Source organism: Macrosteles quadrilineatus, unplaced genomic scaffold (genome assembly GCF_028750875.1).
Source record: "Macrosteles quadrilineatus isolate MER2022 unplaced genomic scaffold, UCM_ALF_1.0 Scaffold_3__2_contigs__length_128488019, whole genome shotgun sequence".
Lineage (NCBI taxonomy): Eukaryota > Metazoa > Arthropoda > Insecta > Hemiptera > Cicadellidae > Macrosteles > Macrosteles quadrilineatus.
In genome coordinates this window covers 65247762-65264451 of record NW_026542596.1, presented here as the reverse complement: position 1 = coordinate 65264451, position 16690 = coordinate 65247762, and the positions used below count along the sequence as shown (strand labels likewise).

The following is a 16690-nucleotide window of genomic DNA, read 5'->3' as shown; positions in this document are numbered from 1 at the left end:
ACACTATTATACAGGTAGCTAAAGTCAAAACCACAAAACGTTAAACAGGGCTAATCACAATTCATAGGGAATTACAACCGATTAATTAGTTGAAGTGAATAAATTAAATTTTTGATATTACAAAAACTGTATGCAAACTAATAGTGAGAGAAGTACAAATTTTCAACAAACTTGTGCTATAAATAATTATCACAACATAGCACAAAATGTATCATTGTTTCTCATGGTATCTATTTTGTTCGAAAATAAATGTGTATTGGTGTTTATTTCAGGAAAAATATAGCTGAAACATATACCCAACATAAAGTCATTCTTATATACATGTTAAATACAAACAAAAATAAATAAACTTTGGGACCAATGGTATTTTCTTGTCTAAGTCATGTACAATATATCAATCTAACATAATATCTCTTTATATACAATACTTTAAACCTTTTACTATGTAAACAATATGAACAACGACTTAGAGGATATCTGTACACGGCACTGATTGTCTTTTAGGGGAGTTTTATGAGATCATGATGAAATTGCAGAAATGGATGTTCTTCACAATGTGTACTTGTGGACTTTCAAATTTTTAAATACATATTTTTTATATATAATTCAAGGGATTCAATTGTCCTTATAAAGATGCAAAAGGATAAACTTAACAAGCAACTATAAAGCTAAGCACTCAAAATTTATCAAAAGATTTTTTTCACGTCACAGTAAACCCCCAAATTCGATACGGTACTCTTTATATTTAAAAATGGGCTGAATTTATGTAAAGTACACTTTATATCGAACATCCACTTCACTTAACAACGAAACTTAGAGATTTTCAGTCTTAGTACGGCCTCCACACACTGGCTTTCGTCTGAGACGTCGTCTTCGGTAGGACCTTGCCAGGGGGTGAGATGACGGGAGTGTCCGTGGTGGGAGGGGGAGGTGACGCGGTGACGACGATGTCGGGGGACGTCGTGCCAGTGGTGGTGTCGGGCGAAGACCTGGCGGGCCGTACTTGCTGGAAGGCAGAGCGCACCGACAAGCTGCCGGGACTAGGACCTGCAGAAAAACAAAGACTTGTTAACACAAATATTTACAATGTTTTTAATTGTTGACTATTTAATTTACTTTAGACTGTGGAAACACTGCGGTCAAGTAGGCATCATTAGCTTTGACCGTGGAGAATAAAAGACTCTAGACTCCTAAGACTAAGACTCCCATTCTCATTTCAATATGTTTACAGACTTATCAAACTGAAAGAACAATGTTAAACAATTTGAGAAAATTGAATTTTGATAGTATTGAACTGTTTGAGTAGCTCAGGTATACTGACCTCTATCTTCGGCCTCGGATGTGTCTGTGGACGGTGGAGGGGACGGCTTCCTCAGAGGTGACCCTGGAGTCAGAAGGTCCATCCCTGGGTAGTGCAGCAGGTGAGTGTAGGCGGCGGGAGACAGACCCAGCGTGGGCGGGGGCAGGAAGAACTCTGGAGGCATCGCGGTCGTGGGGCTGGTGGCGGAACCTGCGGAAAAAACGAAGGTCAGAACCAGGAAAAAGGAATTTAACTGTGTTTAGTGGGAGCAGTAAATCATTGTCAGCATATTGTGTGCTTTGTCGAGGAAACATCTGCATCCTTGAAACACAATGAAACACTTTAAGTCTTGATTAGCCCAATGTTGATGTCAAAAATTCCTCGGAACCAAACATGAAACTATAGACGTGGAATGTTGTAGGATACAGCGCAAATTTATCCATGCTCTTACTGCGTTTCTATGCTGGTGGTGTGATGATTCATTTCAGTTTGAGTAACCAGTAGGCCTAGTAGCATATTTAGTACATAACTGTCTTGAAAATAGATTAGAGTCAAAGTTCATATTCCTAGTATACGAATACCTATCGTCACTATTATGAGATTTGTCCTCTATTTCAAAAGGGACTAATGTTTACTACGTCTATGTAAAACTATCCAAACAATAAACCAATAAATACAATGTACGAAAACACTCTCGAACAATAAAAAATAAAAAATAAAAATCATTGGAAAAATAAAACATCAAAAAGTAATCACGAGGCAACAACCCCTCGCATTGCGTTTATCGCAGCAACAGCCGCGTTGATTGCTGCTGATGATTTACGCGATGATGGGTGGAATCAACCCCAACAATATACGAGCGGCAGCGGCATTGTAGCAAGACTGATGACGTCTCAGGAGGCTTCTACACTGGTGACACTTAAAGGTATCTAACGTATGTATATAAGCAAAGACGATGAAGGCGGATTCAATTGTACACTCGCCCCACACCCCCGTCCCACAGGACCTTCTCCCCAACGGGGGTGTAAGCTCCAGTGAAATCGGATTACGCGAGGGATGATTCTCAAACGATGAAGGCTAATTCAACACGGCCCCTGGCCCTTGGCCTGGGGCACCTCGGCTACCCGACCAGTGTTTGATTTAACAGGATTTCCCTCTGATTTTCAATGCACGGTGATTGCCCCAGGATCGCTAAAAGGATAAAATTCTTCGTTGTTGATGAAATAGTGTTGATTTAAATTGTTAAGGCTCTGTGTGTATGCCTTCTTGATATAGGGGATTTTGACTCTGAGTAAAACAGAGGAATATAAGCACATTTTTGTTTAGAGACAACAGATCACATATAAGCAATATTAGAAAACAGGCCCTCTTGATTGACTAAATATCCTATTTCAGATTTCCATAAGATTTTCTGACAGTATTAAGTCTTAATCTTAACGTAGTATTTATAAAGAAAACTAAAATTATTTATCACCCTATAATGCATATTTTAGTTTATCCCATCACGTCGTAGTGAATTGTAGTTACATTTCCTCATTAAAAGGTACCTACTGTTTTTGAGTATATAGAAATTTAAAAACCTTCAGGGCTAAAAAATTTATAAACATTCATCACAAGGCTCGTATTTGTTTTAAAAAGTGAAAAATCCCCGTCCGCAACAGGGTTTTGACTAAATATACCAAATTGAAATATTATTTAGTGGTATAAAGGAAAAAATAGATATTTCCATATGCATACACAATTAAAAATTTAATACTGCGAACAACCCATTTGTATCTAAATAGTCCTTATTAGCATACCCCAACATGTGGCGAAATTGGCTCACCAGTTTTACCTGAGGACACAAGTAGCCCTCTATAATTAGGTCACATGCTAGGGTGAACTCCTGCTGCACCCTATGTCGCGCACCCTCCGTCCCTTGGACACCCTACAGCACCCTCGCGAGGTCGAGGATCAATAGTGGTTGTTTTCCATATCGATTGTGGTTCCCCTTTCCCATTGTCTCCCACTTCACCATGACTCATACCACTATAGCCACCGGGGCAAGATGGCGTCGTCATCTCCCTAGTGGCATTAACATATCTGGCCTCTGGGCATATCGTGGCCTCTGTCAAACAGGGATGTGGCCATGATTGAGAGCTTGACTGGATACTTGAGAGTAATGAGGCTTAAGGAGCCCACTCGGTTAAGGGAATTGTGCTGCGGAGTTTTAGAGATGATGATGCGGGAAGAAATTATTGGATAATATTGTACTCTATAAACGTAGTTATTTTACTTTCGTCTTGATCGTTTTGGGTTAGCACTTCGACAAGTCATAACTTGACGCAATTAAATTAAAAACCTTAAATATTTTGAAAGTTGATTTGGGATTGACAGCAGCAGTATACTGTATGCTCAATTTTTAACTTTGAAATATGTTTTTAAACGATGTGAAATACTGTCAAGTACTTAAAATCCACATGAATTTAGCCTATGTACTGCGTCTTGTATGTTTTTGATAATACCTCTTGATTTTAAGGGAATGTGCTTCATCTTGTACTACCAATTATTCCTATAAATTAACCAAAATCAATTGGTAAAAATTGAGCATTTTGAGAACGCGTTTCCGATAGAGAACGAATTACGATTTAGCAAAAATTCTTCGACTCATCCAAAAGTAAATTCCGCTTAATTACCACAAAAGGTGAACATCTGCATGACCACTCCTTAGACTGAAACAAAACCATCTTCTTCTTCACTTTTATCTGCAATAAATTTATCTCTTGGACAATATAGCTGGAGGCAGTATAAGATTCAATTCCTACCTTTGGGCAGGTGGCAGATGGGTGGAGGTGGCAGTTTACAGAGGTCCTGGGGTCTCCTGAAGTATTCTGGCCAGGCGTAGCTCATGTATGTGGCGTCAAGCCACTGGGGAGGTATCAGAGAAAACGGCCCAAAGCCTCCAGGGTGCTGGTAGTGGAAATCTGGAAAATACAGAACTTGTAAGATCTCTTGAAGAAGGGAACTAAGTAAACGTAATATATATGACATAATTCCGTGTGATCAGTAACGAGGTACCAAATGATGATGGAACCAAGAAATAAATAAATGTGATATTCTACATTATGTCACAACCCAAAAGGCCTTACAGCCTAATGTTGAATTAACAATATTAAAAGTCTCGAGTATCCAAAGATTTATTTTGTCGATAACTGATTTTCCTAAATGCAGTCGATATCTTGAACAAAAGATATTATTTCTAATTTTTCTATATCGTGATTTATGCTTTAAATAGTGTAAATGAATACCCTACTTAAATATTTTTAAATTACGATCGATAACTTAGAACAAACATTTTATTTGTTGAAGTAGGGGAATAAAGCAGAGATTTTCACATACATGGGAAGGCTATGGAGATAGGTTACAGTTACAATACTTTTTTAACTTTTCCAGTGTTTTATGTAGTAATTTTACTCCCCATCGCAATACCAAATAAAAGTAGTTCTTCGTAAAATCATTAAAACATTTGCAAATAATTCAAGTCAAAAATTTGTGAAGTTTATTTTTTTTCAACATACGAGTGTGATACTAATGTATTATTAAGAAAATTAGTAAACAATACAAAAGAGACAGGCAGTGTTAAATACTGTATATCTTAATATTTTAAACAAATGGCGAATAAAATTATAATTTACTTTACGATAATTACAGAAATGTATATCGATGAATTCACTCTTCCACACTGATCGAGTTTTAAGAACAGCAACTGAACCCCCGCACTGGACAGCCTGAGAACCTCCAAAACCGGCAACTGTTGAGGTTTGGCAGGTGATAATTTGAGACCAATTACCCCACTGGAGAGACGACGTCGACGAAGACCGCACAGAATTAATGAAGTTAATCGGACCTGGAACCGTTGAGCATAAAGGGCCAAAGACCCTACGAAGCTTAAAAAGGTTGCACCACGGGGCGGGGCCTTTCTTGAATGAGCCCTTCACCCTTTATAGCCCGTGTTTAAGCCGCTGGTTTACCTCTGGCTACCGCATGCAACTCTTTATAAGCCCTTTCATCCGCTCCTTTCTCAGACTTTCAAAGGAGGGTTTCTTTCAGTGTTGGTTACAAAACGCCAGGTTCCGTCCCGTCGGATTGTGTTGACACTTATAACGTTCGGGAAATGGATTAAAGTGGCGAAATGATTTACTCCGGAGCGACGTGTGTAGTTTTTTTGTGACTGCGATTTGAAATCAAATCTCCATTGTATGTTCTTACAAAATAATTTTACCGTCGAAAATGGAAGTATAAAATTACTTAGGTTCAAGGTTTCTTGAAATGCAAGATTTATTATTTACAACTGTCCATTCCGAGGATTGTACCATAAAAACTGTTTAGTGAAAAAAATTGTGAGGTATAGAGTTGCTGATTTACAACATTATGTAGGTAGGGCCTATTATTCTCCTAAAAAATAACTTAAGGTAATTCTCGTAAAATGTTCTCATAAGATGAGGTTTTTCAAGAAAACAGAATATGGTATTTTATATTTAAAAGGGTAAACACTGTTTTTCGTTGGTTTACTTTTGGGACAAGGTTGGTTTATAAGGAAATTAATCAGCAAATAGCTTATTGAAACATTACAAGTAACTTGAAGTACTTTTGACGTAAAGGAACAATTATTGACAAAAAGAAAAATGTTATAGCTATATAACTACTTATACTGACAATTAAAGTACTTTGGCGTAAGACAATATTGCACCAGGTGAAGTATTTATTCGAAATGATCGATTACGTATTAAAAGGCACTCGAGTTTTCATTCTTAAGCTGAAACTGCATTAAACGAGTTTTTCCTAATTTTTCTATGACAAAGTAATAAAAGTTTTTGATAATTAAATATTCCGTTCCTATTTTAGAATTATAATAAAATTGGAATAAGTTACAAGTAAAGTAGCAGAGTTTTGAGTAAGAATATAACAAGGTAAGAGATATCGTCACACAGTAATTCAAAGTCCACCACTACCGCCGTAATCGCCACTACCGCCGTAATCGCCACTACCGCCGTAATCGCCACTGACGTTGGATTTTGTAAGCGGATCCGCGCTGGCCACGCTCAGATGAATCGCCCATCGGCTTTTACGGTAAACATGCAAAGACCAATTGGAGAAGATAACTTTTTACAGATTAAAACGTCACTTAAAATCCGAAGCGTTTAAAAGCGTCCTCGAACGAGTGTTTGTATTCATTTTTATTCGATTTCGACAACCGGGGCCGGGGATTTGCCAACGTTTGCCCATCTCTCTGAGTGACTTACGCCACTTGTACACGAGAGGCGCTCGGCCAACGCGGCCTCTTTTATGGATTTCCCCGATAGAGCGATTCGACTTTAAACAAAACTCGTTTAATTAATTCGGATTGTTTGAAATGGAATGGAACAAACAGAGAGTGTGTACTTTGAATCGCAGACTTCTGTTTTATAAAGCTCGCTTATTTGTCCGATATAAACTCTGAATGCACTCCCGTTACACTCTTGTGCTTTATCGCCATTTGAGCCTTATATTAGCTCTTCGATTCCTTTGTTATCGATAAACCGTGTACCCCGCAGCGGTTGTTTTTCCGAACGCGACTCCGGTCCGTGGTCAGATAAAAAGCGCCATTTTCCAGACCCCTTTGGCTAATTGGAGCGCGATTTATCGGGGGATTTATAAAGTCCGGATGTAATTTGCCTCCTTTCCTCGTGTTTTACATCGACGTTAAAATTATCCGAGAGGGGAAGCACTTTCAGTTGTCGTTCTCCACTGTTGGTTTTTCATAAACGGATAAACGTCGGTTATTTAATTCTTCCCTTTTATGTAATACTTGATTTGTAATGTACTGGTACCTATTGAATTTGGTTTAAAATAAAAATGAGTATTCGCATCAATTTAATACTGAATCCAAATTTAATTTTGTTAGGACTACAGTAGTAACTGTATAAAAATATTCAATGCTCTCACGAAATCTTTGGAGGTAAGAAATATTTCCAATGATAACTAAGATACAATCAAGATTGTTTCAACTTTTAATTTTGAGTTTTAGCATTGTTCTAACATTGTTTAGGTAACCATTGTTCTATTTTACTCGGTATACAATCCAACATTGTTACTTGCTCTATTTAATCACATGCCGCAGTGAGAGTTGAAAGACGCGTCAGGCCTGTAACACCGAGCCAGTGGATGTTTATTTACCGAGGAAACCGTATTTAGTGCCGGAGCGGCGTCTCGCTGGTTACGGTTTTGGTTTACGGTTTGAGCATCTGGCCAAGGCTCAAAGTGCCGACCGAGCAAGTATTGTTGGCTGCTTCACATCGGGACATCACAGACACTAAACCGAGCCACCAGGCTTACAGTGTGAAACAAACTCGATCAAATTGATGTCTGTTTATACAGTAGAAAGATTATTCGCAGGTGTTACTCCGTTAAAATGCTTAATCTTGTATCACACCAAAGAATTTTTTGCGCAAAAAGCTACAGCCTCGAGATAAAGCGGAAGTGTACTAAGTTGAAGTGGTAGGAGATTTGTTTATCGGAAACAAAATTTTCATTTCGCGATTAATCGGCGACCACGGGATAAAGTGGGAAAGTTTACGTGACCGAAAAACCGTCAGAATTAACTTATCAGGAAGGTTTACAACGTGTTTTTCCTACTTCAGAAAATACTTCTTCGATAACACACTTTTTACCACCTTACATCAAAGCCGGTCACAAAGCAAGCTAGAGTAAAAAGCAGCCCACAAGCAAGGCGTGAACGTGGTTTAATAAACAGAAAACACGAGTGTAAGAGCACAGGCGTCACAAGGGCCAAGAGCAATGCCTTTATGAAGCATGTCCTGCAATAAAGGGTGGACACGGCAATATCGGAGGTTCTTTCCCGGACCGGCAATATAGAGTAATTGGCCAGCGACGCTGATTAGCACAGCAATCAGCCGCTCTTTGATACCGCCGGGATTTGCATAAAACACGGCCAGAACAGAAGCGACTCGCTCCTTTCTCGATGAGATTGTTAGCGACAAAATCAGTGTTTCGTGTTGTGTGCGACACCGTACTCTTGTGTTTTGTGCTTTTTACAGCGTACTCTTGTGTTTGCATTATTTGTGACTCCGAGTATGTATCTTGATGGGTCTTGAGAAAATAATGAGTGTTTTGTGATTTTTACGGCAGCGGACTCTTGTGTTTGAATTAGTTGTGACTTAGAATATGTCTCGATGGGTGTTGAGGAAATATGAGTGTTTTGTGTTGTGTGCGACACCGTACTCTTGTGTTTCGTATTTACGGCAGCGGACTCTTCGACTCTTGTGTTTGTATTATTTTTTACTCCGAGTATGTGTTTTGATTGGTGTCGAGGAAATACTGAGTGTTTTGTGTTGTAAGAATCTAAATAATGTGTTTCGTGTCTGTTGATAATGGTGAACTCAGTGTTTTTGTACTGCGAACCCGAAATCTGAATTTAGCTTAATTTACGTCAACCCTGAATTCAAATGTTTCTTCAAGTGTACTGTCAACACTAGGTTGTGAAATTATTTACAATTAGTATTTGATACTGTGACTGTTAACTCATAAAACAGAATTATTGTGTTTTATTGTGTTTATGTTTTAGCAGTGCGACACCGACACCGATTAATTAATCGTGTATCGTGATACTGATAAGCAGAACACAAAAGTCTTGACTTTTATTTATGGAGAAATTAAATTGTTAAGTTTAGTGTTAGGTAGGCCTACCGCGGAATCAATTTCGATGAGCATGGGAACACCGTACTCTAATGTTTTGTATTGTGAAATGTCAAAGTTCATGATGCACACACGAAAAGTAAGCTATTCTCTGAGGTCATAGCTTAGTGATAAGAAGCAGCTGTGTTCAGAGTTAATCTATTTATAGCTTAAGACTAGAGAGTAAGAAGTACTTGGGTAAGCACTTACTCGACTTACTCCGTGGTTCGCGAGGACCATCCACTGTCACCTTGATCGCCTTGCAGTAGGAAGCCACTTGGTAGGGGGAGGTGTTGATCACTATACTCAGCGAGAAACTCTTTCCTGCAACAATAAACACATTGTTAGTATATATTTTCGCAGTTTTTATGTATTTAGTTTTCAGGTTCATCATAATAGTAAGTTATTACATACAATGTTAAAGTATGTTTTCGACCGCTGCCGCGTGAGGTAGTCTACTCTTTGACAGAATCATACCTGTTTTCGAAACTATTACACTACTTAAGAAAGTATAAGGATATTCTTAAAAACAACTTCTTGTCAACAGGCATTTCAAACCAAGAGTAACGTACGCACTGTACAATTTAGTCTTTTCGGGCACGAATCACTCTAAAACCCGTTTCATATTTTATAATGTAGTGAAAAGTCTACTTGTAATATGTCAAATTAATAGTGATAAATATTAAGGTAAACACTTAAGATTTTAAGTATGATTTTTTTTTAATAACGCTTAAAACACTAACTTGGTGAGTCCATAATTAGACTGGTAGAACTTAAAACCAAATGTTAAGTTTCGTGATAGGCCCACTTGAACTACCTAAATTATTCTGAGTAGATACATAATTGTTGTTAGACCTAATTGAATTAGGATACATATGTATAATAAAAATAATTGTATATGCGAATTAGACAATGTTTTGATTCACTCGTTGTTTAAAACAACAAAATCCAAACAATATCTACTTCAGTATTATTTAAACGCCGATAGTCAACAGTCTTCATCATTGAAGGCTGCAGGAATCTATTAAAAAGAGAACTTGACAATTATAATGTATAATATTAAGAATTTGTAATCTTAACGTAAAATCTTTAAGAGTTTTTATGTTGAAGGAATTAGGATGTAGAGATTACCTGGTTTCCTTTCAAGAAATGATTTTATTTACATTCTATGGTATTTACAACGTATTTATAATAATAATGTTAAAGGAGAAATGAGTTCTTCCTACCTAACACGGATATCTTTTTTGAGAAATACATTCTAATACTTTTGTTTTGTTTTCTAGATTGACTAATATTTCTGAACCAACACTTTATAGCATTACCACAAAGATAAAAGTCATTGTTTGGCGTAATTTGAACCTAAACCTAGATTGTCTCACACTTTATCCACACCAACCTCGACCTTATCATTGAATGATCGGCAAAAAAGGTTTTTTTCCAAATCCACAATTTTCCACCTTACACACAAGGTACAGGGGTGGATTTTTTCACGTTTAAAAAACAGAATTTCCATCTGAGCTGAGTAAAGTATAATCCGCCCCTGTGAGGCCACAGACTAACCGTAGCCCCGGACCCAGACACAACACACGTCCCTAGCGTCGCCTCGGCTTTTAGTCCGCAGCAGCTAATGCCGCTGTGGTCACATCCAGCGCAACCTTTTAAACATAATGGCTTTAGCTCCGGTCTATTTATGCTTAAGTCAAATGTGACGATGTTCAAGTTTCAGTTGTCATTGAAAAATTTTCCCAAGTAACACTATTGGTATGCTGAAATGAATTTTGTCAAGAAATTACTATGTAACAATTATTTTGAATATTAAGAATATCAATAATGTATGCTGAAAGTACATATTGGTTTTTATTTAGGATTCTATAGGGGAGTGAACATGTTAGTACTGTAAAGTAGAACTTATGATTTATTTTGTATTATTTAGCAGCTTTTTGTGTAATCTGTTGATTTGTTACTTTAAAAAAATTGTTGTTTTTATGTACATAGTTTTGAATGACTTATCAGAATGTAGATTGACAAAATCGACTGTAGTCAATTAGGCCTATATGTATGATTACTGAGGATTTAATTTACACTTTAGTGAATCAAAACCTAACATTTTTAATTGGTCCATACGTAATCTTTTTATCTACATGTAAATCGAATCTAGTGTGTATTAGTAAAAGAATAAACTATAAATGTATATACAAAAAATCTTACTGCAACAATAATAGCGTATATTTCGTCAGAGTAAATATAAGCCATTTATGTCTTAAAGTGACCATCGTTTTAATAACACTATGGAGACGATCAACAAGAGGTTTTTCTAGTGGATATGTTTAATTCAAGTAACCTCTTTGTACCTTATTGTATCTTTAAGACCTCTAACACATCTTTTATGGTCGCATGGTTCGATATATACTTGTACCACAACATTATAGCCTACTGCATAATATTTATATACTTGGTTAACATATACATCATTAAAACAATGTCAATACATGATACAGGTATGAAATAGTGTTCTTAGCGTTAAAATCATTGATTCAAAACTAATAACAACGAACAATAGCGATTGTGAATATAGTAAATTTTCATATTAAAAGTGTATGATGCCTATCAGACAATAACTTTTGTTTGTAGAAGAAAAATAAATATACATAACTTAGGCCTATTAAGGAAACTGAATAAGTCTGAATCATGAACAGCTTTAACAGGCCTCATGTAACTCGTTATAGCCAAAAGTGCATAAAGTCTAAAGAAGTGGACGAAAAGGAGAAATCTTTTACCTGTTGAACAATTTAGTATATTATTGATATCAAGACGTACGTTTTTAACATGTAAAATAATACAAAGATTTTGCAGAAAACTTGTTTTAATATTGTAATCGTTTAAAAAATTGAGTTTTAATAAAATACTACTTGACTCAAAAATACCTTAAAGTAAATTAAATATAAATACAAATTAATAACGCGTTTCTTTTTCGGGATGATATTTGGTTGGGTTCACTAATTTTGTACTATTAGTGGCACTAAATTGCCCAAGTTGGGTTCCACATTAGTTGGCAGATCCACCAAGTTGCGGGTCCGTGGCGCACCCAACCCCAGTTTGGCGAACCTCCAAAACTTACACTCAATTCTGTCTAATTTCATTGTTATTTCGCCCACTTGGAGGCGGCTTTTATTGTTAGGGTGACTTTTAATTTACCTAATGGACGTCACTATGTGTAGGTGTTAGCACTCCGTAAGGGTGTTGTTTTGTGGTGCACGAGTAAATTATGTTTATAGAAAATATTTTAAAATACATTTTTATCGATTTAAAAGTTTTAAAAATATGTAATATAAACCACCTCACTAAAGCTCTAATAACAAAAATGATAAACTAAGACCTGATTAGAGTAAAAAGACTTTTTGGTATTAGACTAAATATACGTTTTAGTTTTTCAAAAAGGACTCTTTTACACAAGCCATTTAAACATATTCTTACAATTTAAAGCGTTGAATAATTGGTGTTTGGTTACTCTACAAGAAGAAGAATTGAAATATTCAATACACGTCCCCGGGATGTTAAATGGACGTTGGTTACTAACTAAACCATACACTGTATACTGTGAATGTTATATTTTTTGCTCTGATTCATTGATTATGTGACACCAATGAAAAATTAATCATACGTTAATTTAAGTACGTTAACAGGAGGTGTTCAGATACTAAACAATCTAAGTAAAAGTAAATAAAATGTTTAAATGATTGAATGTGGTACATTTGCTACAAGGTGCTGCGGCAGCATTTCAATAAATAGCCTGTAGTTGCCAATGTTACTGTACTGAATAAACGAATTTGAAATAAGTGATATTGAACAATTATTAGTATTTACTATATAGATAAGACCAAATGGTTATAAGCAAGACTACGACATATCCCTGCTTATGAAATATTATATTTTCATTATGTAGTATTTTAATATTGTAATCATTAAACAATACAGGATCCTTTGTAGCCTATTTTACAAATATGATTCTATAAGGAATAAATTATTCATTCTATTGAAATTCTTAGATTTGATTTTTACCTGACCTATAGTTAATTTGGTTTTACTTTCATTTCAAATGTGCATAAATTACCAAGTTGTATACGAAGTAGTTTCTAAAGTTATAAACCATAAAACAGACATTGATTATTGGTGAATACAAATATTGTATAGGCCCAAAGATTCAAATTTGGAATTAAATTCAAATAAAAGATTTTGTATAGACATTGGACCTATTAAATTATGTCAATGCAATATAATTTCCCTTTCAAAACATATTCTTCGGGAGTATTCTTATATTTATTTATGAATGTTAGTACAATTTCAAATATATTATACATATTATATTAATAGTGTATATTAATAGTAATTCTCTATTGTATATCGTCGAAGACTTTAATGACTCTATTCTAGTGTAATGGATGCCCATCTTAAGAATTAATTATTCTTTAAAACAAAGACAAGGTATTAAATATTTTCTAATTACTCAGAAAGAAGCTATTGGTTTCCCCTACATTCTCTGGGTCGAGATTTAGTTATTTTTTATTTTCTCGTGTCCTATTTTTTGCCACGTAAAATAAAGAACCACTAAAAATCACCTCGAATCGATGCAACCAATAGGAAGCGGCTATGCGCGGACGGGCTGCGCGGACCTCAAACTTGCCGAGTTTAACCCAACTTTCAAACCTTACTTTGGTGTTTAACTTCGGTATTTGGCGGGCTTTGCGGTTACTATGAAGGCAACTTTTAATTATAACAAAGAAAATCAAACTGAAATGAACGGCAAGACAATGCTGGAAAATGTATCTTTCTTAGACGATGAGCCTACAGATAAACGAGTAGGCCGATTGCAATAGCAAAATAAATGAATCGTGAAGTTCTAGACCTATTATTATTGAAGGGTGCGTAGTCATACTTTTTAAACTGTATGAGTCCATCAATAAGTAGTTACTTTTGGTGCTAAGAAAAGTTGAAAGTCGATAGAAAATGCCCACTGTATAATTAAAGGCCAGAACTTTGGCTTATTAGCCTATGTAGTAATACAAAAAAGTTGCCATATTACTCAATTAAATAAATAAATAAATAAAACGACATGAAATGAATATTTCGATTGATTCTTGACAAGTAGATATTCCTTCATACTTCAAAAATGTATACATGTTAACTCTTGAATATTGGTTCAGTTTTAAGGTTGAGGTTTACTCCCAGAAACAATCAACGGACTTAAAATTTCTGTTGGTTGCCTATTCTTACCCTACTTATAACCATTTAGTTTTTTAATTGCATTTGGTGCCGCGAAATGGGGTAAATGCAAAGCTAACCTCCAAATTTACCCCCGAGTTCTGCACCACGGCATTGCTATTCTATCCATTCAGGATCGGCTATTATTTTATAAAATAGTTTACGTTACTGAAACTGAAATCTGCTATTGTTAACACAAAATAAAACTCCTTACCTCTGCCACTTCTGCCGACGAACCTGAGGTCGTTGAACTTGGCCACTTGGTTCTTCATGACGGCGGTGCAGTTCCTCAGCTCGGCACAGTAGTTCTCGTCGTTGCCCGCCTTGACGGTGACCACGGTGCCGTCCGTGACGTCGTCCAGAGCTACCACCTTGAAGGCTATGGGGAGACTCTTGTTAGACCTCCAGTGTGTCGGCAGTGCTGTACACAGGATCGCAGGACTCCCGGTCTGCACTAGCTCACCATGGTACTCCTGCAGGGTTTCGTACACCCCGGCGAACAGGTCAGTCGTCATCCCTTTGCCGCCGAGATCCGAACAAGGGAGATGCATCGAGCCGAGGAGGGAAATGTCGACAGACACGATGGTTCACCAGATAGAAACTGTAGTTAGTCGTCACGACGAAAATATTTGCATTATTTGCCGGTGACAAACTTAAGAAGTAATAAAGACGTTTTAAAACCCGATAAACCTATTCAACACTGTAGCGAACACGATAATTTAGCCGGATAGTAAACAATGTTGGCACTATTGCGATTGTTTATAGTTGCGCACAAGTTTGTCCAAGACGGTAGCGAGGGTAGCGCGGGGGGTGCGATGCGTCAGTGTCGCCACTCCACACACTACTGTGAGTGTCGCTCAAAAACTGCTCAGAATCGCCACTTTTTTCCCACCCCGCTTCCCCACCCCTGTTCCTTTTTCGTCAATATTCTTTCTCCCCCTCCACCGATTTTTTTCCGCACGCCCGCGAGTGCGAGCGAGACAGAAAACTCTCCCCTCCAATCCGGGTACCGCGGTTAGTGCCGTGACCACCCGCCCGCGTTTTGCGGCCAACCGGCGAACTAAAACCTTTTTCCCTCTCCCTCGACGCCGCGTATCCGGTGAAAAGAAAGCGCCAAAGAGGGAGAAGCCCCTCCCCTCATTAGCTCCCCTCCCCAGGCGGTGACGACTGTGACAGCGACAGTCCCCCGACCTGGTCTTCTTCACTTTACTTGACACTTTGCACTTCAGCCCACTCCACCACCGCTGTACCACACCGTGCAAAGTTCCTTACGCGTAAACTTGTTTGTTTGTGGCCCGTGTCGCATAAACTAGCTTTGTTATTGTTCTGGGATTACCCAGGGCGCTAGTATACCTCCGGTTTTATTTGTTTAGCCGATAGTGAGCGTTTATTTCCTGATTTGTTTTTGTTGGTGCTCGCTCGGTTATTGGCTCGCTGGTTTATTGTTTCATTTTTAGGGGTTTCGTGTTTCAATAGCTGTAAAATATTTTCCCTCAAAGATTGAGGAACTACTTAAATTTGCAATGCAATTAAAACTAATACGTACTTGAATTAATCTTGGACAAACTTTAAAATTTAATATTCTTTGTTCACATTCTACTTCAAGGTAAAACTAGACATTCCATCCCCATGTTAAAGTTGTAGCCAGGTTTTTAATAAAATAATTCTTAGTTGATGTGAGCCACCTTCAGATTGTGCTGATCTAAATTGCTGATTTCTGCCGATTACATGATGTTTTTTACCAAGTCAAACTGATGGAATCTGTATCCAATAGTCAATGGTAAAACTTAAAAACGGAAAATCCAATCCAATTGAATAGGTCTAAGATAGGCCTACATAATCATATGATATCCAACTCTAGAGACATTTATTCATTTACATTTACCATTATAGTAGCCCTAATCATTAAATTTATTAGTTAATTTAATGGCGTATTTTCTAAAATCAAAAATGTTTGTTAAAATTAGAACTACCGAAAATCTGCAAAACTGCAATATTGGCCATATCACGTTAAACAATCTCTTATCATGATGATAAAGAGTGTTAGAAAGCCATGTAACTAAGTAATGATTAAGGTACTTGCCATTTATTAATGATGCCAGTGTTGACGTAAGTCTACGAACAGTTTTTAAATGTAAAGATTCAAAAATAAACTTTTTACTAAAACAAAAACCAAAATCACGGAGAACAATGGCTTTTAAATCTTTTTACATAAAAATCACCCAACTCTGCCAACTACATAGATATTACATAACCCCTGAACCATTTTATGTATTGATGAAATAAAAAAAGATGGGTACATATAACACAAAACACAGTAGGCCTACAGGAAAGAGTGGGTGAATGAATTATAACTGTGTTAAATCTTTAGAGCTAATACAGTGTTTAATTTTTTGTTTCACTATTTTTATGTGTAAA

The 16690-nt window shown here is 36.8% G+C and overlaps 1 protein-coding gene across 2 annotated transcripts; it reads right to left on the bottom strand.

Moving 5' to 3' along the window:
- Positions 1–308: 308 nt before the first annotated feature.
- On the bottom strand, positions 309–15140 carry LOC128990227 (segmentation protein Runt-like). Of its 2 annotated transcripts, none has more exons than XM_054412526.1 (5): positions 14487–15140; positions 9224–9337; positions 4105–4263; positions 1322–1510; positions 309–1047 (listed from the first exon to the last, which is right to left on the bottom strand). In XM_054412526.1, exons 1-5 carry the CDS (start codon positions 14821–14823, stop codon positions 830–832), a joined length of 1017 nt encoding a protein of 338 aa, XP_054268501.1. In that variant the 5' UTR covers positions 14824–15140; the 3' UTR covers positions 309–829. The 2 variants fall into 2 exon arrangements, with proteins under 2 accessions (XP_054268501.1, XP_054268502.1); XM_054412527.1 differs by having other exon boundaries at positions 9233–9337.
- Between the last annotated feature and the right edge of the window lie 1550 nt (positions 15141–16690).